Raw genomic sequence first — 27184 nt, forward strand, 5'->3', positions numbered from 1 at the left:
TCACAGTCCAACTCTCACATCCATACATGACCACAGGAAAAACCATAGCCTTCACTAGACGGATCTTTGTTTGCAAAGTAATTTCTCTGCTTTGGAATATGCTATGTAGGTTGGTCATAACTTTCCTTCCAAGGAGTAAGCGTCTTTTAATTTCATGGCTGCAATCACCATCTGCAGTGATTTTGGAGCCCAGAAAAATAAAGTCTGACACTGTTTCCACTGTTTCCCCATCTATTTCCCATGAAGTAATGGGACCGGAGGCCATGATCTTTGTTTTCTGAATGTTGAGCTTGAAGCCAACTTTTTCACTCTCCACTTTCACTTTCATTAAGAGGCTTTTTAGTTCCTCTTCACTTTCTACCATAAGGGTGGTGTCATCTGCGTATCTGAGGTTATTGGTATTTCTCCCGGCAATCTTGATTCCATCTTGTGCTTCTTCCAGCCCAGCGTTTCTCATGATGTACTCTGCATATAAGTTAAATAAACAGGGTGACAATATACAGCCTTGATGTATTCCTTTTCCTGTTTGGAACCAGTCTGTTGTTCCATGTCCAGTTCTAACTGTTGCTTCCTGACCTGCATACAGATTTCTCAAGAGGCAGGTTTTTCTTTAAGCATAAGACACCAATTACCAGACATGCCATTGTTTATAAACAAAGGAAAATACTGCCAAAAGATTAGGATGCTGTTGATTATATAACATAATCTAGTTTCAAAGGTGTTAAAACATGAAAGAATGTTTATCATGCTGCTGCTGCTAAGTCACTTCAGTCGTGTCTGACTCTGTGCGACCCCATAGACGACAGACCACCAGGCTCCGCCGTCCCTGGGATTCTCCAGGCAAGAACACTGGAGTGGGTTGCCATTTCCTTCTCCAATGCATGAAAGTGAAAAGTGAAAGTGAAATGGCTCAGTCATGTCCGACTCTTGGCGACCCCATGGACTGCAGCCTACCAGGCTCCTCCGTCCATGGGATTTTCCAGGCAAGAGTACTGGAGTGGGGTGCCATTGCCTTCTCCGAATGTTTATCATAGAACTGATGAAATACAGTATAGTGTATGAATAGTCGAACTTGCTTGTCAAAGAAGAGAATCTGTAAAGTGTAAACTTAAATGACATCCCCAAAGTGGAATGAGGACTCCGTGTCAGTGGAAACAGCTAGAGAATCGTGGACACAGTTCATTGAAGATTGCAGTGCAAAACAAAATAACAGACTCAGACTTTGTCAGAGATAATTGCTTGATTTTGATCTTAAAATTCAAATAAATTGGTCAGATGGTGGTTAAGCTGCTAGTGTCTTCTAACGCCGTCAACCGTTTTAACACAGAGAAGTCACAGGGCCCAGAGTTCTCTCTTATGAGCCCTTGGATGAAACTGAGATGCCGCTGGCTGAAATATGTAGCCTGTTGTTATAAAATAATACCACCCGTCATGCCATCTCTCAGAAGTTACTGTGGTTTTTAATACTGCCAGTCCTTTTCTTTGACTAGATATGCATACATATTTCTCTCTGCGAAAAATGACATATTCTGAACTCTGCAATCTTTTTGTGGCCTTTTCAAGAAGCAGTGAATCATAAATATTTTTACTTTAATAACAGATTTCAACAATGCCATTTTTAGTGGCTATGCACTAGTCTATCATATTCTCTGTTACTGGACTTCCTTTCAGACTTTCGGAAATCACGGCAAGAAAGAATGTGGAGGAAAATCTCAATTACAGAGGCTCCTACCTTTTCTCTTTTCTCACAGGTATTCATATGGATTCTGTTTTCACATGCCAATTATTTTTCTAAACAGTTTTATGTCTTCACTGTCATGTATCGTTTCTTTGATTCTCAGCATATTTGTACCTTGTCTACTGAAAAACACAGCATAAGCTGCTGCCCTTATAAGCTCTCCAGGGGTGGGGCATCATCTTAGAGTTTTTGTTATATTTAGATCACCTTTTGCAATCCTTTATATAAAGCAGCCACTTAATAACTGTGACATTAGCAGGGCTGACCGGTTGTCACAGTCCTGCAATGACACGCAGATGGAGATAAACTGCAGCAAGAGTCGTGGCAGAAGGAAAAAAATGACAGGGTTGTGTATTTAGGGAGAAAATTATTTCTACTATAGGTCCAGGTTGATGCACTCTGCCCAGTTACTGTTGTGTCCTGGGGAGTAAATACCTGCAGACTCTAAAGACCAGGACCCAGCAAAGCCATGAGCAGGAAGGGCCGTGAAAGCCAACAGTATAAAACTGTGGCAGAGTTAGTACTCAATAAACATTAAAACAAAATGCTGATGGAAGGCTTTCTAAAATTTACAGTATCTCTACATGGAGACTGAAGTATGCAAGGTAAGTATTGAGAAAAGTCTTTAGATGAAATAACAGAACACTAGAAAATTGTGAAGTGTACATGGTTCATATGGCAACAGATTTAAAAAAATCTGAAAAAGACAAATTTAGGAAAAACATAAATATCGCATAATGAAACCTAGAAGTAGAAGAAAATCAAGGTAAACCTTACAGACCTCTAATGGAATATTTAGGAAGCACACACGTATTGAGAATCAGTCTTGACTCTTTCGAGATTGATATGAAGGACAGAGTCTGTTGTCTTCATAAAAAAGCTCTTAGCTCCGATATAACAAGGAAACCAGAAGTTCAAATGACCTTTATTCTCATCCTGGAAGATAATTTTTATTTATCTGTGATGTTGAAAGATTAAGGTAATATGTACTGCTTTAAAAGTTAAGACTTTACCAATTTCTGGCTTTACTACCTCTCCCCAAAATATTTTCTCTCTCTTTCCTATTTTACACTTGGAGTTGAGTTCCACTAAGCATGTCAGCTGGGCAAAATGAGATGTGGCTGGGAAGCTTCTAGTATTGTTTCAGTTGTGGTTGACATAATAAGGGTTTGAAAGAGGATGCTGTGAAATAGGTGTGTTTCCTTACTGTAGTTAGAGTCCAATTCTTTATGAAACCTTTAAGGCCGTTTTTGCTTCAGAATGTTAACGTAAAGTCCAAATGTAACAGAACAGTGGTTGTAAGAAGAAAAGTTAATACTTTGCATTTTGCTCAGCAGCAACTAACCAAGCGGAGTTTAAATATTTAGTAGTTTCTACAGTACTTGATCAGAGAAGGCAATGGCACCCCACTCCAGTATTCTAGCCTGGAAAATCCCATGGACGGAGGAGCCTGGTGGGCTGCAGTCCATGGGGTCGTGAAGAGTCGGACACGACTGAGCGACTTCACTTTCACTTTTCACTTTCATGCATTGGAGAAGGAAATGGCAACCACTCCAGTGTTCTTGCCTGGAGAATCCCAGGGATCGGCGGAGCCTGGTGGGCTGCCGTCTATGGGGTCGCACAGAGTCGGACACGACTGAAGCGACGCAGCAGCAGCAGCAGCAGCACAGTACTTTATATTGAAATATAGTTGATTTACAATGTGTTAGTTACAAGTAGTCAGCAAAGTGATTTGGTTTTACACATATATACATATATATTCTTTTTAAAATTCTTTTATAGATTATTACAAGATACTGAGTATAGTTTCCTGTGCTAAACAACATGTCATTGATTTTTTTTTTTTATAATAGCAATGTCAGTATGTTAACCTCAAACTCCTAATTTATCCCTCCCCACACCCTTTCCCATTTGGTAACCCTAAGTTTTGTTTTCTATGTACGTGAGTCTGTTTTTTTTTGTAAGTAAGTTCATTGGTATCATTTGTTAGATTCCACATGTAAGTGATATCACGTATTTGTCTTTCTCTAACTAACTTGACTTTTGTATGATGATCACATGTTGCTGCAAATGGCATTATTTCATTATTTTTATGGCTGTGTAATATTCCATTATATGCGTACAGCATCTTCTTTATCTGTCATCTGTCAATGGACGTTTAGGTTGCTTCCAAGTCTTGGCTATTGTGAATAGTGCTACCGTGAATACTGGGGTACATGCATTCTGTTGAGCCATGGTTTTCCCTGGGTATATGCCTAGGAGTGGGATTGCTGGATCATATGGTAGCTGTATTTGTAGATTTTTAAGGAGTCTTCACACTGTTCTTCATAGCGGCTGCACCAATTTCTTTCCCACCAACAGTTTTACAGTAGTTCTAACTGATATTACCAGAAAAAAGGCCAGCATGTGTTTATCTCAATTGCCTCAAAGATATGGTTAGATCTACATTTCTGTTTGTATAATTTTTTTCCTTGTATTGATTTTTTTTTTAGTGCGTAGTTTTTAGGAAATCTTTACAAAATGTTTACAGTGATGCTGCTTTTTAACAACAGCAATTTTGGGGATACACCCATTAGTGTAGTTCTGAGAGGAATAACAAAGCTCTATCTTTAGCCATGTCACATCACTAACAAGGCAGGAATCTTGGTATATAGTTTTCTGCCACCTTGATGATATTTAGTTATTTTGAGGAGATACGTCTTTTTATTTCAAAGAAAGTATCTATGGAACAGGCCTAATAACTAACATTTTCTGAAGCCCACACAGAGTAAGTAACTAACAAAAGAACAATTTTAAGTGGCACCTGGTCTGATGGGAGGCCACACAAGGTAGCAGAGGCTGCCCTGGTGCCAGACTGCTCAGCGTCAGTGTCAAATGACAACTCTGTATTAGCTCTGACAACTCGGGCAAGTTGTCCCCTGCCCACAACTCAGTTTCTTTATCTGGAGCATGTGAGAACAGCATTTTTAACTCCCTTAAAATACAGCGCCTGGGCACCTAGTCAGCGTTCTGTAAACATTGCTTGTATAAAAATATGCATTTTTACTACATTATTTTTCTTTCAAAGAAAGCTGTCTCACACTGATGCACAGAAGAATCCCCACAGGTTAGAAAATAAGACAGGAGGACAATAGAAAACCAAAGTTAGCCTCACCAGACCCCAAAGCTTTGTGAAAACTCGTGGTTGGTCAAGATTAGTTTAAGATCTGAGGGCTCCATAACCAATCAACAGGAATTGTGGGCTTATGCTCAGCAGCTTGCTGGGTGTGTGATGGTGTTTTGGTTCACATGTCTGCTTTTTCTGTCCCCTTACTCATTGGCTTCCCCTGCTTGCTAGGACAGTCGATCCTTGAACAATGCTGACCCCCTGCATAGTCGAAAATCAGTGTTTAACTTTTGGTTCCCCTCAGACTTAACTAAGAATAGCCTAGTTTTGACCAATAATGAGTCAAAATTTGATGCAATAATGAGTGGTTAATGGATACACAGTTTGTGTGTTATATGTATTGTATAATATATTCCTACAAGAAAGTAAGCTAGAAAAAAGAGTTAAGAAAAATCATAAGGAAGAAAAAATATGCTTACAGGACTGTATTCTATCGATCCTGTGAGTTTGTCATCTCTACAAGATGAATCATCTGTCAATACCTACATTGGTATTGTGTACCTATATCCATATCGTCTAACATGGTACAGAACACACATATTACCAACATTAGACATAAAAAAACTGAAAAGATAATGTGAAAAAAATTCATATTTCTTTACAGGTATAATGATTCATATGTTGATAAAAAGAAGCAACAATCATGAAGCAGCAAAAAATGAATTCATGATTGCTGCTTTTTATCAGCGATTGAATGATTGCTTCTTTTTTTAGCATGATTGTTTTCTGGTGTCCTAGAGCAATCGACAGGACTGTCCCACAATAGCCTAGCCTATGTACTAATAACTGAATTATGATGGAATTTTTATGGCGTAGAGCATTACAGTCATATTCATAATATGGTATTGGTAACATTGTTACTTAAAACTGTGGTGATAGGCTGATAGGCAATTTCTTCAGTTATGAGAGAGGTATACTGTTTGGTAATGTAATTTTTTGAAAGCAAAGTTATAAAACAGAAGGCTACACATTATAGTAAATAGATCCTTATATCTCTGTAAGGATAGACTAGTATCTACATATATTTAATGCATTCATGACACATCTTAAATTTTTGATATTTTTTGGCAACATGGTTCATCTGAGAGTCTTTTCAAATTGTCTCAAATCTCCATAAAACTTTTCCAGTGTCTTTATTGATAAAATTTTGTGTAACAGTAGACCCACGCAGCTGAAGGTCATTTTGTTCAAGCCTCAACTGATAATTTTACTGGCATTGGTTCAACCTGCCATGCCCTAATTCTTTTTCTGAGAAAGAATCTGATTATCTCAAAGCATAGGTTTCAACTACGACTCTGACACTGAAGGAACCGTCCGCCTGTGGAGTGGGCGTCACTGGAACAGGTCGCCACTGCTGCCCCAGCTGCTGCTTTGGGGGGCCTGGGTCCTGTGGTACAAAACACGCGTGGGCATAGACAGGACAGTCCCTGTGACTGATGCTTCCGGTATAACTATGTATTTAGAATTTATCTTACTGAAGGTATAGTTGATTTACAATGTTGTCAATTTCTGCTGTGTAGCAGAGTGTTTCAGTTATACATATGTATATATATGCAGATTCTTTTTCACGTTCTTTTCGTTTATCGTCTATCACAGGGTAACTGTAATGATTATTATTGTGTGACCTGGAGGGCCTCAGTATGGATATTCTTATTTCAAAGGGTATATGTGTAGGTTGTGGTTCAGTTGCTAAGTCATGTCTACTCTTTGCAACCCAGTAGACTGCAGCACACCAGCCTCGCCTGTCCTATATTATCTCCCGGAGTTTGCACAGATTCATGTCCATTGAGTTGGGGATGCCGTCTAACCATCTCATCCTCTGTTGTCCCCTTCTCCTACTGCCTGCAATCTTTCCCAGCATCAGAGTCTTTTCCAGTGAGTCAGTTCTTCACATCAGGTGGCCAAAGGATTGAAGCTTCAGCATCAGTCTTTCCAGTGAATATTCAGGGTTGATTTCCTTTAGGATTGACTGGTTTGATCTCTTTGCAGTCCAATATGTAGGAGAGAAGAGCAAATAACAAGTACACACTCTTGCTTCTGTTCTTAAATCTGCAAAGCATCTTCTACATTTCCTGGTGCCCAACAGGAAGTAATAGTGTCAGCTGTGATCAGGGATTGCTAACAGAGGTTTGTTTCTGACTCGTCACTTTCTGGTGAGGAAGGGAAACTGCTTTACATTTAGAATTTGCCTTATTGGATGTGTAGAAATTTTAGTGAGATGCAAAGATATGTTTTCGATTTGGAGACCTTGCAGGATACTTGCATAGATCTAAATGTTTGCTCTGTGTCTAGTCATGGAGGAGGTTTAATGGGGGAAATAGTGAACTTGAGTATTTGTATTAACAGCCTATGGTGGTTAACCTTTCTTTCACTTTGATTTTTTTTATAGCTTTTGACCGTATTTGGGAATTTTCTTGAGAAACCAGTTGTCATGGAAATTTTCAGCCCACATTACAGCACACTTGTGCACATGTTCACTGCAGAGTTGGATATGTGTAAGCAGTTGTATAATGAACACATGAGACAGGTGAGCGGGGGGGGTAAAGTCTGGCACATTCACAGCATCATATTGTGGGTCAGGGTGTCAAGTAGAACTACACTGAGTGATACCTAAAGGTGAGATACAGGCACTGAAGTTGTTATGCTTTTATTTAACTGGTTTCCTTTGGATATGAATAACCTGCTTTAGGACCTCAACTCTTCTACCAACCAAGTTACTTAGCACATGTGCTTTATGTATTTATTCTGTAAAAGTACCAAAATGAGCAATTGTTCACAAGGTTGGAGTGTACTCATTAAATGTTCCCTTTCTTCCTCTTCACCACAATATCAATTTGCAGATTGAACAAGGAAATGTAGTTCTTAACAAGAATATGCCATTTACTTCAGGAAATATCAAATGGGCTAAAGAGGTTCTTGACCGACTTCAGATGTTTTGGTCAAACTTTGCATCTCTCCGTTGTCTGTAAGTAGTTAGGCTTTCCTGGTAACACTATCCCTATGACACAGGCAATTTTGATGTAGAGTGGTGAGCTGTTCATTTTAGTGCTTATTGCCTTATTTAACTCTTGTCATTGTCTGGCTTGTTGAGAGGGATTTATTCCCATGGTTTGGAGTATGCTTAATAGGACTTAGAACTTCCTATATTTCTGTTTTCGGTCTTTTTTTTCCTTTTCACTTTTCCACTTCACCCAAAATATACTGATAATTTTGTTACTGTTTTTCCTTTCTCCAATAACTAGCATTCCTTTTCTGCTGCAGACTTTTATATCTTTCTCTTTTCTTTGTAGGGATAGGGATTGATAACCTGTTGCTATTTGATTTAAATGTTTGGCATTCCATTTATTTTATAACTATCTTTTTTAAACAAAGACCGGGAAGAAGCATTGTTTGACCTTTATTGTTTTTCTTTCTGGTTTATAGTGTATTTTCTTACATTTTCTAGTGTGTATTATTATAAAGTAATTAAGCTGAAGCCTCTCTAATATATAGAAAAACCATATTCCTACAGATTCTTGGAAAGTCCTGATGATGCCTTGGTTTATCAGAAGTATGTTGAGATGACAACTTTGCTGAACCAATTTGAAGATCATATCTATAATGAATGGAAAAGTAATGTGAATGAAATCTGTGAATTCAATTTGAATCAGCCCTTGGTTAAATTCAGTGCCACAAGTGGTCGTCTTAGTGTCAACTTTGACCCAAAGGTAGGGTTTAATGTTTTTAAAATGTTTTACAAATGCCCTTTTTATTATAAGTGTAAGCCTAATACCTCTAGTCATTTATAATTTTATTTTGGGAAAATGTCAGAGCTATGAGGACTGTAACTTAAAACAGCTTCTTTATGTCTGCTTTAAAGATTTGTTTACCAAATTTTATATCAATTATTTTCTTATTTTGTCTTGTAATTATTTATTTACTACTTCCACTTGACTGGATAATGAGTTACTTGAGAGTCAGGTCCATCGTATTTCATCTTTGTGTTTGTGTGTCTAACATAGTATTTGGCCCTTGATAACATTCAATAGATGTCAGTTTAATTGAACAGAATCAGTAGTCTTTGATCAATTTTTTTCTGGCTTATGTTTTCTGGCCCTGTCTCATGGTAGTCCAACTTTATGCCTAGGAGGTGAGAAAATTAGTCTTACTGACTTTATTTTTTATTTATTTATTTTTTTTACTTAAAATGGGTACATTTTATTATATATAAATTATACATAAATATAGTTAATTTAGAAACAAAACATAGCGGAGCAGAAACCTCCATGGGAGCCAGCGCCAGTGTAGGGAAACCTAACCTGTAATCAACAAATTGCTGGAGGCTCAGTGTGGACAAGTCTGAGAGCTGAAAACTTCAGGTGGGAGAGGTAATGCATCACATAGTGATTACGGTCAATAATACCGAGTCATAAACTTCAGAGTTGCTAAGAGACTAGATCATAATTGTTCCCGCCACAAAAAAAAAAAAAGAATGATAATTATGTGACATGATACAGCTGTTAGTGAACGCCTCGGTGATAATCACATTGTAACATATAAATGTATCAAATCAACATATAGTACACTTAATTATGACAATTGAAACTTGGTAAGAGAAAGCAAAAACACATCCTAAACTTCAGGGGTGCCCAGTCACTGGAGGTGGACTTACGCTTCTGGGAGTTTTTTACTTCCTGGAGCTCCACCAGGTCCTCACTCATCTGCAGTGAATAGTGAAAGTGAAAGTCACTCAGTCGTGTCCAATTCTTTGCGACTTGTGGACTATACAGTCCTTGGAATTCTCCAGGCCAGAATACTGGAGTGGGTAGCCTTTCCCTTATCCAGGGAATCTTCCCAGCCCAGGTGTCCCACATTGCAGGTGGATTCTTTACCAGTTGAGCCACAGGGGAAGCCCAAGAATACTGGAGTGGGTAGTCTATCCCTTCTCCAGCAGATCTTTCCCACCCAGGAATTGAACCGGGGTCTCCTGCATTGCAGGTGGATTCTTTACCAACTGAGCTATCAGGGAAGCCCCTCCAGTGAATCCTGGAGGAAAATACTTCCAGCAGGAGGAAGGGAAAGGACCACTTTGAAATGTGCCAGAGACTTCTGTTCTTCTCAATAAGGTCTGCTCTGAGGAGAAGCTGTCTTCCCAGGGCCTGGCCTACCTGGGGGAAGGGAAGTGCCAACTCCAGGCCACTCTAGCTATGCTATCCCACCTATGGGTGGGGAGTGAGAACCAAGAAGCACCAGTGAAGGGCATGGTCCACCAGCTCACCAAAAAATTGAGACCTGATAGCAGGATTATGCAACCCTTCCCTACCCCAAACCTTACTCTCACATCACTAAAGGTCTGTTGACTGCAATGTATCCTGTCTACCCAGTATATCTTGTCTACCTTTCAGTAAAAGTTTACAAGGCATTCTGAAAGGCAAAAACACAGTTTGAGGAGACTAAGCATCAGAACCAGAATCAGATATGGTGGAAATGTTGGAATTATCAGGTTATGAATTTAGAAACCTACAACTAATATGTTAAGAGCTTTAATGGGAAAAGTAGACAACATGTAAAACCAGATGATGTAAAGAGAAAGATGGAAATTCTAAGAGAGAATGAAAAAGAAATGCTGGAGATCAAAGCCACTGTAACAAACATGAAGGATGCCTTTGATGGGCTCATTAGTAGACTGGACATGCCGAGGAAAGAGCTTTGAGCTTGAGGATATGATGCTAGAAACTTCCAAAACTGAAAAATAAAGAGAAAAAAGACTGAGGAAAAAATTCCCAGAACAGAACAGGATGGACTATCCAAGAACTGTGGGACAACTACAAAAGTATGATGGGTGTAATGGAAATACCAGAGGAGAAGATAGAAAGGGACAGAAGAAATGTTTGAAGCAATAATGACTGAGAATTTTCCCCGATTAATGTCAGACATCAAAGTACAGATCCAGGAAGCTCAGAGAACACTGAGCAGGATAAATCCCCTCCCCACAATCATATTCAAACTTCAGAAAGTCAAAGATAGAGAGAAACAGTCTGAAAGAAGATGGGAGGGGGGGACGCCTCACTTATAAAGGAGCAGAGGTAAGAATTGCATCTGACATCTCAGAAACCATGCAAGCAAGCAAGAAGAGAGTTCAGTGAAGTGTCTGAAGTGTTAAAGGGAAAAAACAAAAGCAAAGCACCAACTTAGAATTCTGTACCCTGTGGAATTATCCTTCACGAGTGAAAGAGAAATACTTTCTCAAACAAAAATTGAAGGAATTTATTGCCAGAAATGTTACCTTGCAAGAAATGTTAAAAAGTTCTTCAGACAGAAGGAAAACTATATAGGAGTCTCACTGACTTTAATAGTCACAGGCTGTACCCAAGTTCTGATTCATTTTCTGAAATACTACAAAGAATAGCATCACCTAATTTTTCTTATTAACCTCAGGACATGTGTATAAATGTATAACCTGGAGAACTGAGGATTTTCTCTACCTTCTGATTGCATAAAACCAATTTATAAAAAATGAATTTCTGAGATGTTTTGGAGATAATCCCTACAATTCTGCCACAAGGGATTATAAACACACAAACTGTAGTGTACTAGTTAAACCATGGAGTGACAACCTGAGGAAGTCAGTTGGGTTACCTTCTAAAGCGTGTTGCGTGGTCTCTTCCTCAGAACCTTGAATTAAGGCTACAGTCAGTTCTGCTCTGACATGACATATGCATTCCTAAAAATCACTTCACAATGAAAGGCTGCACAATAAAAAGTACAGGACTGATGGGGAAATGTGAGGGTTAGGGCACAGTGCTCAAAAACTTTGTCAGTGATAATAAAAAATGAATGTCAGACAGAACAACAAATACCGTGTGTGATATCATTTATATGGGGAATCTAACAAATATAACACATGAGCAAATATAACAAAAGGAAACAGACTCACAGATACAGAAAGCAAAATAGTGGTTACTACTGGGGAGAGGAAAGGGGTGGGACAAGCCAGGGGTAGGGGGTTAAAAGATTCGAACTATTAGGTATAATATAAGCTACAAGGATATATATATTGTATAACATGGGGAATACAGCAAATGCTTTACAATAACTACAAATGAAGTGTAACCTTTAAAAATTGTGAACATACTGTACACTGGTAACTTATATAACATTGCACAACAACTATACTCTAATAAGAAAAAACAGAAACAAAACCAGGAGAAAGGGTAGCATACTTTTTTATACATTTTAAATGGCTAGGTAATAGATAAATTCTCCAATGAAGTGACACTTTCTCTTGACAAAGACACGAAGTTTGTTCAGAAGTACGTTACGACTTGTGTGTTACTGTGAAGTGGGGGAAGGAGGGTCGTTTGAAACCAGACAAAAGTTCCGCCACCAGCAGTGGATGGGTGTGTCATCACTCACGTGTAAATGGCAGTGGATGTTTATGACGTGTGCGTGTGAAAATTTTGTCTTCCTAATGAAACCTTCAGTTAGTTGGGCGCAGTTTTTAGCATTTACATAGCATTTCTTGTGGATAAATCTGCAGATAAGCAAAGACAAAACTTGTGGCATACTCAGATTCCTCTCTGGTATATAATGATGTCGCGTTTTCAAAATAAGCATTATAACAGAACTAACAGTGCTGGGAAAAGGTCGAGGTCCATTTGTGGCCTTCCATTTCAGACCTTCATGTGGATGTTGCTTGAATTCTTTCTCTGACAGCCACAACCAGTGATTTCTGCCTGTATTATTACTTTTTTAAGCTAATTTTGTATTGGGGTATGGCTAATAAACAATGTTGTGATAGTTTCAGATGAACAGCGAAGGGACTTAACTATACATATACATGTGTCCATCCTCCTCCAAAACCCCCTCTCATCCAGGCTGGTACCTAACTCTGAGTAGAGTTCTGTGTGCTATACAGTAGGCTTATCTATTGTAAATATAGCAGTGGGTACCTGAACTTCCCAAACTCCCTAACTATTCCTTCCCCCTGGCAACCATAAGTTCATCTTCTAAGTCTGTGAGTCTCTTTCTGTTTTGTAAGTAACTTATCTACCTTTATTAGTTATATACTTCTATGTCATATGGAATGTATTATTATTGCTTTGAAAAAGCATAAGAAACAAAACCTCTCTGCCCTGACAGTTTGAAAATATGATAATCACTTGACCTTGGACTTCTAACCTCCAGACTGTGTAAAATAAATTTCTGTTGTTTAAGCCAAAAAAAGAGAAATTACAAGCATTTTGATGTTAACTTGTGTTAAAATAGAATGGTATCCTTCAGTCAGTTCAGTTCAGTCACTCAGTCATGTCTGACTCTTTGTGACCCCATGGACTGCAGCACCCCAGGCCTCCCTGTTCATCACCAACTCCCAGAGCTTGCTCAAACTCATGTCCATTGAGTCTGTGATTCCATTCAACCATCTCATCCTCTGTCGTCCCCTTCTCCTCCTGCCTTCAATCTTTCCCAGCATTAAGGTCTTTTCCAGTGAATCAGTTCTTCACATCAGGTGGCCAGAGTATTGGAGTTTCAACTTTACCATCAATCCTTCCAATGAATATTCAGGACTGATTTCCTTTAGGATGGACTGGTTGAATCTCTTCAGTCCAAGGGACTCTCAAGAGTCTCCTCTAACACCACAGTTCAAAAGCATCAGTTCTTTGGCATTCAGCTTTCTTTATATTTCAACTCTCAGATCCATACATGACTACTGGAAAAACCATAGCTTTGACTAGATGGATATCCTTAAAATATGTAATAATTCTTGCTTTTCTTTTAATAGCTAGTGGCCATATTAAGAGAAGTGAAATACCTTTTGATGTTGAAGAAATCAGACATACCAGATTCAGCCTTCGCCATCTTCAAAAAAAGAAACACTCTCTTAAAGGTCTGTGTTTTCAGATATTGGGGCAGATTTTGAAAAGAAATAGTTGGAATTTTAATTATTAACATGTAGACCTATGATACTTTCATGGCTCCAAGAGAAAGCAGCTGTAACATATGTGGTGCTTTTTGTTTTGGGGTTTTCTTTCGCTCAGTACATTGGAAATCTTGAACTTCTTGTGCACGGATATAATAAGCTGAAACAGACTCTTCTGGAAGTTGAATACCCACTGATTGAGGACGAGCTGAGGACTGTGGATGAGGAACTGCAGGCAGCCGCCACATTGCTGACGTGGCAGGATGACTGCTGGGGGGATATCGAGAGGGTAAGGATGGCCACCTCAGAGCTGGAGCGCAGAGTGGAGCATGCGCAGAATAACGTCAGAGTGATCCAGCAGACCATGCGGGCCTGGGCCGAGTGCCCACTCCTTCCCAGGAGAGAACACAGGCGGGAGACCACTGTGACTTGGGAGGACAAGAGTGAATCATTTACGAAAAAATACAAGCGAATCCGGGAAGATGGCTGCAAGATACACAACTTGGTTGAGGTACTTGCCTTTTTTTTTTTTAATTTCTATTTGTTTATTTGCTGCACCAGGTCTTAGTCGCAACATGTAGGATCCTCCTTGTAGCATGTGGGCTTCTCTGTAGTTGTGTTGTGCAGGCACCAGAGCGTGCAGACTCAGTAGTTAGTGTTCAGGCTCGTAGTTGCTGTGCGATACCTGGGATCTTAGTTCTCTGACCACGGATGGAGCCTGTGTCCCCTTCATTGGAAAGCGAATCCTTACCCACTGGACCAACAGGAAGTTACCAAGCCCCCCAGCCATACTTGCTTGTAAGACTTCAAAGTTTATAGCAGCTCCTTTCATTAAGTTTGTTTCTTTTGTTCAATCACTTAGTCATTTCTGACTCTGCAACCCCATGGACTGCAGCACACCAGTCTTCCCTCTGTCCTTCACTGTCTCCCAGACTTTGCTCAAAATCATGTGCATTGAGTCAGTGATGCTGTCTAACCATCTCATTCTCTGTAGTCCCCTTCTCCTCCTACCCTCAATCTTTCTTAGCTTCAGAGTCTTTTCCAGTGAGTCAGCTCTTTGTATCAGGTGGCCAAAGTATTGGAGCTTCAGCATCAGTCCTTCCATTGAATATTCAGGGTTGATTTCCTTTAGGATACACTGGTTTGATCTCCTAGCAGTCCAAGGGACTCTCAAGAGTCTTCTCCAGCACCACAGTTTGAAAGCATCACTTTTTTGGCGCTTAGCTTTCTTTATGGTCCAACTCTCACATCCATACATGACTACTGCAAAAACCATAGTTTTGACTGTACGGACTTTGTTGGCAAAGTGATGTCTCTGCTTTTTAATACACTGTCTGGGTGTGTCTTAGCTTTCCTTCCAGGGAACAAGTGTCTGTGAGTTTCATGGCTATAGTCACTGTCTGAAGTGATTTTGGAGCCCAAGAAAATAAAAGCTATCACTTCTTCCATTTTTTTCCCCTTCTGTTTGCTGTGAAATGATGGGGCAGATGCCATGATCTTAGTTTTTTTGAATGTTGAGTTTTAATCCAGCTTTTTCACTCTTTTCTTTCACCTTCATCAGGATGTACTTTAGTTCCTTTTCACTTTCTGCCATTAGAGTGGTACCATCTGCATGTCTGAGGTTGTTAATATTTCTCCTGGCAATCCTGATTCCAGCTTGTGATTCACACAGCCTGACATTTCTCATGATGTACTCTGCATATAAGTTAAATAAACAGGGTGACAGTATACAACCTTGTCATTCTCCTTTTCCATTTTGAACCAGTCTGTTGTTCTATGTCTGGTTCTAACTGTTGCTTCTTGACCTGCTTACAGATTTTTCAGGAGATAGGGAAGGTGGTCTGGTATTCCCATCTTTTAAAGAATTTTCCACAGTTTGTTGTGATCCACACAGTCAAAGGCTGTAGCATAGTCAGTGAAGCAGAAGTAGTTGCTTTTCTGAAACTGCCTTGCTTTCTCCATGATCTAACAAATGTTGGCAATTTGATCTCTGGTTTGTCTACCTCTTCAAGCCCCAGCTTGTACATCTTATACATTCACATACTACTGAAGCCTAGCTTGAAGGATTTTGAACGTAACCTTGCTAGCACGTGAAAATGAGCACAATTGTTTGAACATTATTTAGCACTGCCCTTCTTTGGTATTGGAATGAAAACTGACCTTTTCCAGTCCTCAGGCCACTGTTGAGGTTTCCAAATTTGCTGGCATATTGAGTGCAACACTTTAACAGCATCATCCTTTAGGATTTGAAATAGTTCAGAAGGGCTCTTTTATTGGACCTAAAAGAGCTTTATGTATGGTTTTACTAAGCATTGAAAATGGAGGAATTTGTATTACTTGCCTGTCGTTTCTTAGACCTTACTGTGCTCATTTCTGAGGGAAGAGATAGGAATATGGGATCTTTTGGTAAAACAGAGAGGCTAGAAATGGGGTTGTTGTCTTGGTCATAGTTATCACCTGTTTTGAATGCTGTCAGTAGCTACCACTGTTGGGCAAATGCTCTGTGTGACATCCATCTTGTTGACATCATCTCATGTAACCCTCTCAACCACCCCCTGAGGGTGACACCGGTAGTTACTCTCCTTCCAACAAGTACTTGAGCTTTTGAAGCAGTGATAGGCACTCTTCCAGAGTTATCAAGGTAGGAGAAGATACAAAATAAAGCAAGAGCAAAGAACAGAAGACAGAAAGCAAAGCAAACGAAAAAAAAGTCTTGTCTCTTAAACCATACACCCTTGTCAGGGAATAGAGAAATAGAAAATAAAAAATATATAATAGTACCTCAGTTGATCATAGGAGCAGGGGTGAAAAATAAAGCAGAGATGGCAAGAGAGAGAATCAGTGGCAGGCAGGGTGGACATTGTATTTGAGGTGGTTAGAAGGACCTCTTTACTGAGGTAGCATTTCTGCTGAGAACTGAAAAGGAAAGCACTATGTGGAAAACAAAAGAAGGATGTTCTAGTATCAAAGTACAAAAGCTACAGAAGGAGTATCGGTCGCATGACAAAGCAATGATAAACCCGGTCAGTGTATTAAAAAGCAAAGACATCACTTTGCCAACAAAGGTCTCATAGTCAAAGCCCTGGTTTTTCCAGTAGTTATATACCGATGTGAGAGTTGGACCATAAACAAAGCTGAGTGCTAAAGAACTGGTGTTTTTGAATTGTTATGACCAACCTAGATAGCATATTAAGAAGCAGAGACATTCCTTTACCAACAAAGGTCTGTCTAGTCAAAGCTATGGTTTTTCCAGTAGTCATGTATGGATGAGAGAGTGAAACTATAAAGAAAGCTGAGAACTGAAGAATTGATGCTTTTGAACTGTGGTGTTGGAGAAGACTCTTGAGAGTCCCTTGGACTGCAAGGTCAAACCAGTCAATCCTAAAGGAAATTAACCCCAAATATTTATTGGAAGGACCAGTATTGAAGCTGAAGTTCCAATACTTTGGCTACTTGATGCAGAGAGTAGAAAAAGACCCTGATGCTGGGATAGATTAGAAGGCAAAAAGAGAAGGGGGTGGCAGAGGATGAGATGGTTGGATACCATCACCGACTCAATGGACATGAGTTTGAAAACTCTGGGAGATAATGGAGGATACAGGGAAGCCTGCTATGCTGCAGTCCATGGGGTCACAAAGAGTCACACACGACTTAGGGACTGAACAGTAATGGGTAGCATATCTAAGGATCAGTTAGAGAGCCAGCCTGCCTGAAGCGTAATTTCCAAGGGGAATAATTGCACATAATTACGTTTGAAAGGGACTAAGGATAAATCCCTGGTGGCTCAGGAAAGAATCTGCCTTCAGTGCAAGAGACCTGATATCCATCCCTGGGTCAAGAAGATCCCCTGGAGAAGGGAATGACAACCCACTCCAGTATTCTTGCTGGGAAATTCCATGGACAGAGGAACTTGCGGACTACAGCCCTTGGGGTTGCAAAGAGTCAGACATAACTGAGTGCCTGCTTTTAAGGGGCAAATCACACAGGATCAGCAGGCCATTTTGAGAACTTTGGGTTTTGCTCTAAGGGGAAATAGCAGCCAGAGACTCGCTGCTCATAGGCCTTCCCTGTTGAGTGAAATGGGAGACAGGAGATGGTAGAGAGAGAGACCATGAGGGGATGAGTCTATAATCCAGGCGATGATGGCTTAGGTCAGGGTGACAGTGGTAAAGAGTAGTCATGTGCTGGATGTATTTTGAAGGCAGAGCCAAGAATATCTTCTGTGACAAGTCAGGGGACAGAGAAGTCAAAGATGAAATTGAGGTTTTTGGTCTGGGCCACTGGGAAAATAGTTTCCCTTTACTGCCATGAGGAGGGCTATGGGAGAGCAAGATGTTGTAGAGAAAAGACAGGATTTGTCTTTGGGCATGTTAGTTAGAGATGTCCACCCAAGCAGAGATTTTTGCATAGACTGGCTTTGGAATTCTGTGAAGACAGTATCTGAAAAGCAGCAAATGCATTCACTAAAAAATAACATATGGGACATTTGATATGCTGTACTGAGTGTCACAAAATAGGGGGGGGGGGAGAGAAAAATGCATATGGGTTTCAAAGACTGTTCACTTCCAAGTTTGTCTGAAATATCTAAGGAAGTATTAGTTTTCCCTCCTGGTAACACTTATTAAGGCTTTGCTGACTGCCTGTGTTAGCACTCTTGGGCTGCTAGTAACAAAGTAACAAATTCTGTAACAAAGTACCAGGGATGGATGTCTTAGAACAACTGAATTGTATTCTCACACAGACTGGAGGCTAAAAGTGTGAAATCAAGGTGTGGGTAGGGCCATGCTCCTGCTGAAGGCTCTCCCTAAGGCCCGGGTAGCTGGGGCTTCCCGGGTGGCTCAATGGTAAAGAATCTGCCTGCCTATGTAGGAGACGCAGGTTTGATCCCTGGGTCGGGAAGATCCCCAGGGGAAAGAAACGGCAACCCACCCCAATATTCTTGCCTGGGAAATCTCATGGATAGAGGAGTCTGGCGGGCTACAAGTCCATTGGATCTCAAAAGAGTCAGATATGACTTGCGACTAAACAAGGCTTGAAGGAATCAAAGGGTTGTTATGATATGTAAAGAGAAAGTTTTTTCAGCAGTATCTTAACTTACTCATTCCGTTGACTATTCCTAGTTTGCCAAGATACTGTGAATTATGCTGTGACTTTCAGGACACACTTACGAGTGTTTATGCCTTAGAATCTGTGTCATGGAGGACAGATGATGGGTTACGATTAGCTTCTTCTATTGTATTTTCTTGATAATAAAAAACTGGACTCCCCAAACAGTAACTTGGGGGTTTAGACCAGTAAAATTTATGAATCCTGATCAAAATGCATTGAAATTGTTGCCAATATATGACTGGAAATAGTTACAAGCAAGGTTTTGCCGTGTTATTCTCACAGAATAAGGTTGGAGTTTTTCTACTAGTAAGTAAACTCTGCTTTATGCCTTTAAGTAAAAAACTAAGAAGCTTTGAAGTCACCAAGAACTGTGGAGAGCTTCCAGTTTGAGGGAATGCAACTTTAAAATAGAAATGAAGCGATTACTTGTTTCTGTAATCTGTGTTTTAAATGATTGCCCCACCTCTTATTAGCTCATCATTTTGAGCCTGGTCCTCAGACTTCCAGTGAGGAGTGTGGTTTTGGGGAAAGCCAGCAGCAGGTGGGTAAGCTCTGCCTTTTCATGCCATGCCCTTGTGGCTGTCGAATCTCAGTGCATGTCTGTAGTCAGCATCTAAGATGATAAGAAGGGCAGAACCGTGGACGATTGGGTCTGGAAGGGACCCGAGTGATCATTCAGTCACCCAAAGCTCTCCTTTCTATTTCTCTTCCTCCCTATACTGTAAATTGTTGAAACTACAACAACTTCTTGTAAGTGGCACTGTAGTGATATACACTGAGTCTCTTGATATGAGAAAGTAGGAACAGTGAGGAAATCACAGGTGTATTACTGTGACGTGTTGCAAAGAACCCTGCTTTGAGGAGTCAAGAGGCCTGGCTTCTGGTTCTCGTTCCTATCAATGGGATGCTGGATGCATTTTAGGTCTTTGTTTTATACCTTCAAGATGCAGAGCCTGAACTCTTTAAGATAGTCTTTGAGGATTTTTTTTCACCCCTTTGACCTCTGTACTTCTCCTTTCTGGCTTCCGCAGTGGAGACAGGACTGCTGTGCACAGCTGTCTGGGGTGTGTACTGCCCGGCTCCAGCGGTGTGGGTCATATACAACACACAAATGTGAATGCTTCCACCTGGGTGGTGGAAAAGACAGCATCCCTGAAAACAGCAGTTCTTAAATTTGTTAGAACGAACACACACACACACACACATACAAAGAACAACCCTCAAAAACTTGCTAATTCCTGTCCTGCTTTATCAGGATTGAGAGTCACCTCTGTAATTCTGATTCTTGCCTGTAGCACATACCTTTGAATCCTGGATCATATCTCCACAGTGGTGAATAATCAAAGAAAGCATAATCTACCTTATAATCAGCTGTTTTGCTATCATCTTTTGTCTGTGTCCCCCTTGGTAGCTCAGATGTTAAAGAAATCTGCCTGCAATGCTGGAGACCTAGGTTTGATCCTTGGGTCAGGAAGATCCAAGGATGGCAACCCACTGCAGTATTCTTGCCAGGAGAATTCCATGGACAGGCTATCGTCCAGAGGGTCACAAAGAATCGGACACGACTGAGTGACTAACATACTTTCTCTGTGTCACAGTAGCTTCTGTCTTCTGCATCTATTCTCTGGCCTGTATAGACTTCAGCCTTTGCCACTCAGAAGGTACCCCTGGAACCAGCCTTGTTGCTCACCTGACCTTTTCAAATCTCTGTCCCTCAACCTGCTACACTGTGCCCAACCTCTAGTCTCCTTAACCGTGTCCAGGTCTGGGCTGTTGTGCCCATTGACCCACCTATGGGGAGATGCAGAAGTTGAATTTGATGTAATTAAAGCACAAAAGGAGGTTGGACTTCCCCAGGTCAGTGTTTCCCAAGTTGAGTTAGTATTACTCCTCCAGCTGCTCATAGGTGGGTGGCCCAAAATAATTTTGTGTTTGGAGACAATCAGTTAAACCAGGTTAATGGACTTTAACATAAGTACAGTGCAAGTCCCCAAAAATGGCCTAGAGCACGTCACTCTATGCTGACTTAGTGATCTCTGGTTATCCCAGCACAGTGTTCTCCGGCCGACTGGCTGGATGGGAGAACTTCATTTACAGGAGAGGGCCTGGAAGGTCAAGTCTCAGACCCCATCCATCTAGGATGTTTTGGGAAATAGTGTAGTTTTTGTGTGTATTTGTAGGTAGCAGTACATATGATTTCTCCTTTAAAGAATGACTTTTGAATGTATTTTATAGATAAACTAAGTGTTACAAAATCCTGCTTAGGTCATTGCCATCTGGCTTAAGATTCTACAACTAAGCATTTGAATGTTTCTATGTTGTACCCCCAAATGCAGCCCCTTTAATGGACTATTTAAATGAACGGCTTTCATTTTTATACTCACTGTTGTCTATACTGATCTATTAATACTTGTCTGTTGGTAGGAAAATAGGAAGCTATTCAGAGCCAATCCTTCTCTGGATGCCTGGAAGATTTATGTAGAATTCATTGATGACATCGTGGTGGAAGGCTTTTTTCAAGCGATAATGCATGACTTAGACTTCTTCCTGAAGAACACAGAGAAACAATTGAAACCTGCACCATTTTTTCAAGCACAAATGATCTTAATGCCCCCAGAGATTCTGTTTAAGCCTTCTTTAGAAAGAGAGGCTGGAGATGGCTTCTATGATCTGGTGGAAGAAATGCTATGCAGTAGTTTCAGAATGTCTGCCCAGATGAAGCGAGTAGCAGCACATCTGGAAACAGAAAACTACCAGGTACGCTCTTTGTAAATAGGTATTACGCTTATTGTTAATTATATGTACATAATAGATTAAGAGCTTATACATGCATCTATTAATAGTGATACTGAATACTGAATGCAGAAAATAGAATACAGAGAGATCAAGGAAACTTAAAAGGAAATAAATTCTTTAAAAAGTTTACATATTTTTAAAAGTTCAACATATTTACATATATTTTATCCAATTTTGCACATATGTTTAGAGTTACAAACAAATGCAAAGCTAATTCCAAAGCTTTTATTCTGAATATACTTCAGTTTTGAGTTCTAGTGTTTTCTGTATTCTGATGTTCACACTTCTTTGCTGTATTTATACCAAGTATGGTTAATTTTATTTGTAACTAACCTAAAAGCAACATGCTGTGAGCTGATCCTGAGGCAGCCAGGAAAATCAGGAATTTTAGAACAGCCTTTTAAAACGGGATAAAGCCACATGAAAGAAAGCACCTCATTCTTGATATATAAATGCAAAAGAGAAAATATTAAGAAACAATATTTCAGATGAAAAGGCAGAAAAGGATATAGAGGTTGCAACTTCCCTGAATTCAAAACGAATGTGCTTACTCAACTACCCAGATATTTGAATATGTAATGTCCATACAAATATATGTATATTAATGACAATTATTATTATAAAATTAGCTTTTATATTAATGATTCAAAATTAATTGGGATAATGAGCATAAAGAAAGAAGTTGGGAAAGGCAACACATTTTTTATCTTACTAACTATTGTCCTTTTGAAGACTGGCCTTGGAGAATGTTAGGCTGCACATAATTGAAAGAACATGGTTGAGTTTTGTAAATGCTTGGCTCTCCTGTTGTTTAGAGTGATGTGGACAACATGCTGGGCCTGGCAGAAGGTAGGCAGGAGATCATGAGGAGAGTAGCAGACGTTATCAGCAAAGTCTTGGACTTCAGAAACACCCTGGACACGTATGCTTACCTCTGGGTAGAAGACCGAGCCGAGTTCATGAAGCGCTTCCTTCTGTATGGCCCTACTGTGTCGGCTGAGGAGATGGAGCCTCACGTGAATGAAGAGGTCCCTGAACAATCACCAACACTTGAGCAGTTCAAAGAACAGGCAAGGAAAACCCTAAGCAGTCAATCTGGTTTCTGGGTTTTGACTGAGTTGTTGCACAGTGACTAATTTTTTTTCTAATTATAGATTGACATTTATGAGGCCCTGTATGTTCAGATGAGCAAGTTTGACGACTTCAGGGTGTTTGATAGTTGGTTCAAGGTTGACATGAAGCCTTTTAAAGTGAGCTTGCTGAACATCATCAGGAAATGGAGCTGGATGTTTCAGGAGCATCTTTTGAGATTTGTCATCGACAGGTAGCCCTTTGTGTCTTGGCATTTGGAATTATAACTTCTCATACCTGACTGCTGCTTAAAACTGATGTATTAATTTTAAGAGCATTAAAATTGCCAGTTTTATAATACAGTTAACAAGCATTTACTTAGGTAAATACTGAAAATAAGAATCAGTCAAAAGCCTTATTCTTCTAAGTTTTAATGAGTTTAATTTGTGTTTGTATATGTGTATGTACATACATGTCTTTATAGCCTGAATGAGCTACAAGAATTTATAAAGGAGACAGATGCTGGACTTCAGAGAGAATTAAGTGAAGGCGATCATGATGGTTTAGTTGACACTATGGAGCATCTTCTGGCTGTAAGAAGCCGGCAGAGAGCTACTGATGAGCTCTTTGAACCACTGAAAGAAACCATCACACTCTTGGAAATGTATGGCCAGAAGATGCCTGAGCAAGTCTATGCTCAGCTAAAGGTGAGTGTAGTGGTAAAATAGTCACAATTACCATAAACTGAGCACCTCCTGTACCCACATTCATTCTTCACGTGTACTCTCTTATGACTCCTCGTAGCAACATATACTGTAGATATTAATGTTTTCATTTTACAGCTTAGGAATCTAAAGCTGAAAGGGACTTAATAATTTTCTTAGGGCCACTCAAGTAATGAAGCCAGGACATACAAATCTAGGGGTATTTCATGCCCAAATCCTTGCTCTGCATGGCTGTGCTTCACCATCTTCATGTTCAGGTAATAGAGAGTCTCTCAAGGACTTTTTTGGGGTTCCTCTTATATCTTCACTTTCCCATGTGAAATGAACTCCAGCTCTCTTTTTCATCTAAAATTGCCTGTCACTTGAGAACCATCCTAGTCTTTGGAAACAAATCGTGGACATGTTAATAAAGAATAAATAAAGCCCAATTTGGATGGAGAAATCACTGTTTCCTAAACAGGGTTTCTGTGTCACCCTGCTCTTTCTATGTTCTGGATTGACTTGGCTGCTGTGTGCCAAACGATGTACAAAGTCTTTGTGGTTACAACTGAATTCATGAATAAAAATCTCACCATTGAGATGGTATTCCCATGTTCATGTTGAAGTTCTATAGATAGTTTATGTATTTACATCATCTACCAGCTTCCAGGACGGGTTTATGTTTGACTGGATTTCAGTCATGTGATCAGTTTCTGCATTAAGTAAAAAAATACAAAAACTTTTTATTGAACTCTGTCTAGTTCAGTAATTAGAGCATGGAGCTCAAACTAGGATTTCTTTTTTGGAAATCCATCTCATATGTTTGTCTCAGAGCATGCTTCCTCTTCAGTACAATATCCCTCAAGAACCCTCATTTTTAACATTTGTCTATACTGTCTCCGATTCCCCATGTTTTTTAAAAAAACTGAGGTGAAATTCACAGTTCATATAACATAAAAGTGACCGCTTCAAAATGTGTGGCATTAGTACATACACAAGGTTGTGTAACCACTGGCTCTGTCTATCATAGTTTCAGAACATTTTCATCGCCTTCAAAGAAACTCCATGTCCATTAGTGGTCATTCCCCACTACCTGCCCTCAGTCCAAGGCTACTGTCAATCTTTTCCTGTCTTTATGGATTTACTTATTGTAGAAACTTCATATACGTGGTTTTATACAATATGTGACCTTCTGAGTCTGGCTTTTCTCACTTGGCAGGATGTTTTTGAGATTCATGAACATCGTAGCATATATCACTGCATCATTCCTGTTTATGGCTGAATGATGTTCAGGGGTGTGTGTGTGTGTGTGTGTGTTCCAGTTTGTCTAGCCTTTCACCCATTAAGGAGTATTAGGGGTCTTTTCATCTTTTGGCTGTTGTGTATAATGTTGCTGTGGACATTAGTGCAAAAGTATTTGAGTACCTGTTTTCATTCCTTTTTTGAAAAAAAATTAAGAGTAGAATTACTGGGTCATGTGGCTTCTAAGTTTAACTTTTTGAGGAACTGCCAAAATGTTTTTCACTTCTGCTGCTCCCTTTTATAGTCCACACTTTGTTTTGTGAAGACTCACGGCAACAATGTATTTACAAGTGCTCTGTTGGCTACAAAGAATTACTGTATATGAATTATTAAATTTTAAGTAAAATCTGTCTCTAAAAGAAAATCTAGTTTGATTTGGAGTGAAAGGCAATGTGGATAGATAATATATAACAAGAGTGAGAGATTAAATAATTACGGTAGAACACACTGTGCGTGTTTGTTTTTAGGAAGATTGGGATATTCTTTGAGTCAGATCTTGAACCTGAAAATATGTCATATAGAGAAACCAGCCAAAATAGAAGGAACTGATAGGGGATTTGGGTCATGGCCTCCAGAATTTGTATTATAAAAGTTTGGCTCACACTTTGCTAAAGCTAGGTCCCAGTCATTTCTGTTGTCATTTTTAAGTCTTTGACAAATTTTCCTGACACAAATGACACCTTATATACATTGTTCAACAATAAGTTAATGAGGAAAGTATAAGTGGTGATGGAGACATGTTTGATCAAGTCACTTAGTTCTGACTGTTAGTTTTTTTATGAAATGGGGGTTCATATATTTAATTTTAGTGCTGTGGTCTGGTGAAAGATTTAAAATTCTTTTATGCATTTTTTAGCTTACATGCTTTCTAATGGAGTCTTCATTTCCAAGAGGAATAAAAGCAAATGTGGTATTCTGCCTTTTTTTCTATAAAAATAAGTTTGACTCACTACTTACAGTTTTGGCAATGTTGAAAATACTAAGCTTTTCAAGATTTCAAAAGTGAACCACACTTTTAGCTCTGTGTGTGTTTCGATGCTGGTAATTCATGGTGATAGGGGAAAATATAAGATTTATAGGCAGTTCAAGTTGCTTGTGGGGGATAACAATGTACCAGATTTGTTTTAATTGAAGCCATTTGTGAGAGTTACTTTTTCTCCTTCATAATCATTAGTGGTCATAACATTTCCCCAAACTTGCCTGTGCTCAGTTTGATGCTTAAAACCCCTGGGCATGGCTGTGTTCTCATACTCTATCTACAGTATGCTTTGAAGCTAGATTATACCTGTAATCTATAGATTTTTTTTAAGTCCATTCCCTGTTAAGAAACCTTCATTGACTGCCCCTAGCCTCAGAATTGGAGAAGGCAATGGCACCCCACTCCAGAACTCTTGCCTGGAAAATCCCATGGATGGAGGAGCCTGGTGGGCTGCAGTCCATGGGGTCGCAAAGAGTCAAGACACGACCGAGCAACTTCACTTTCACTTTTCACTTTCATGCATTGGAGAAGGAAATGGCAACCCACTCCAGTGTTCTTGCCTCGAGAATCCCAGGGATGGGGGAGCCTGGTGGGCTGCCATCTATGGGGTCGCACAGAGTCGGACACGACTGAAGCTACTTAGCAGCAGCAGCAGCAGCAGCCTCAGAATCCTGTCCAGTTTCCATAGAGCCCACACTCTCACTCCATTCTGCATTGGAAATCTTACAAGATATTGAGGGATCTCCCCCTCATCTCTCCCTGTTGAAATCCACTCATTGCTGTGAGCCTCTGATGCAGTGTCTCCTCCTTGAGTGAACCAGTATCAGCTAGACTTTGGAGGTCATCTAATCTATTGGTTTTCAATGACAGTTTACTTTTTATCAAGTGGAAGCTTCTTTGGTATCCCCAAGTACAAAGCAGATAGCAGCAGGTCTAGTGTAGCTGAGGAAGGTTAAGAAACCTGAGCTCACCGCTGAGACTTCTTCATGTCTTCTCTCCCATGGCCCTGAAGGGACTCCATGAAACTTTTAGGTTCTGTGGGGTCAGTTGGAATTGCAGAGTGAGAGCATGTACAGATGAGGATGCAGAGTTTTGTTGAGAAGGATGGAAAAACAAGACGAAAAACAGGTAGCTTTAGAGCCCAAGTCTCTTAGCTCCTGGTCTGGTTGGGTATTTCTGTCATGACAACTTGTTGCATTTTCATTTCATAACACCTCCTGATGGAAGTTAACACCTTCTGTCATGAAAAAAGTTGTTTTGTGTGCCTCTCATTCACACTGACAGATGATATAACAATATCCGTCTAAAGCATATGTTTTATTTTTGTAGCCCTCCTCCACCACTCAGATACAGTTTATACTTAGCACAGTGCACTTTTCATAATTGACAGTTACTGAATCATTTATCAAATATTTATCAA

At 39.8% G+C, this 27184-nt stretch overlaps 1 protein-coding gene across 9 annotated transcripts in view; it reads left to right on the forward strand.

The window, feature by feature from the left end:
* The window catches only part of DNAH11 (dynein axonemal heavy chain 11), a 367742-nt gene that overhangs the window by 37182 nt on the left and 303376 nt on the right, over positions 1-27184 (forward strand). For 7 of the 9 annotated variants that reach the window (XR_008717731.1, XR_008717733.1, XM_055589961.1 and 4 more), the window contains exons 10-18: positions 7294-7431; positions 7745-7869; positions 8416-8611; positions 13666-13770; positions 13922-14314; positions 21337-21669; positions 22524-22778; positions 22863-23032; positions 23264-23486. Coding sequence is in view for 7 of the 9 variants with exons in the window: in XM_055589961.1 (XP_055445936.1) it covers positions 7294-7431; positions 7745-7869; positions 8416-8611; positions 13666-13770; positions 13922-14314; positions 21337-21669; positions 22524-22778; positions 22863-23032; positions 23264-23486 (1938 nt within the window). In the remaining 2 variants the exon portion in view is untranslated. Of the gene's footprint in view, positions 1-7293; positions 7432-7744; positions 7870-8415; positions 8612-13665; positions 13771-13921; positions 14315-20353; positions 20574-20600; positions 20770-21336; positions 21670-22523; positions 22779-22862; positions 23033-23263; positions 23487-27184 lie in introns of those variants that run through there. The other 2 variants (XM_055589966.1, XM_055589967.1) reach the window with 2 other exon arrangements.

Source organism: Bubalus kerabau, chromosome 8 (genome assembly GCF_029407905.1).
Source record: "Bubalus kerabau isolate K-KA32 ecotype Philippines breed swamp buffalo chromosome 8, PCC_UOA_SB_1v2, whole genome shotgun sequence".
Lineage (NCBI taxonomy): Eukaryota > Metazoa > Chordata > Mammalia > Artiodactyla > Bovidae > Bubalus > Bubalus kerabau.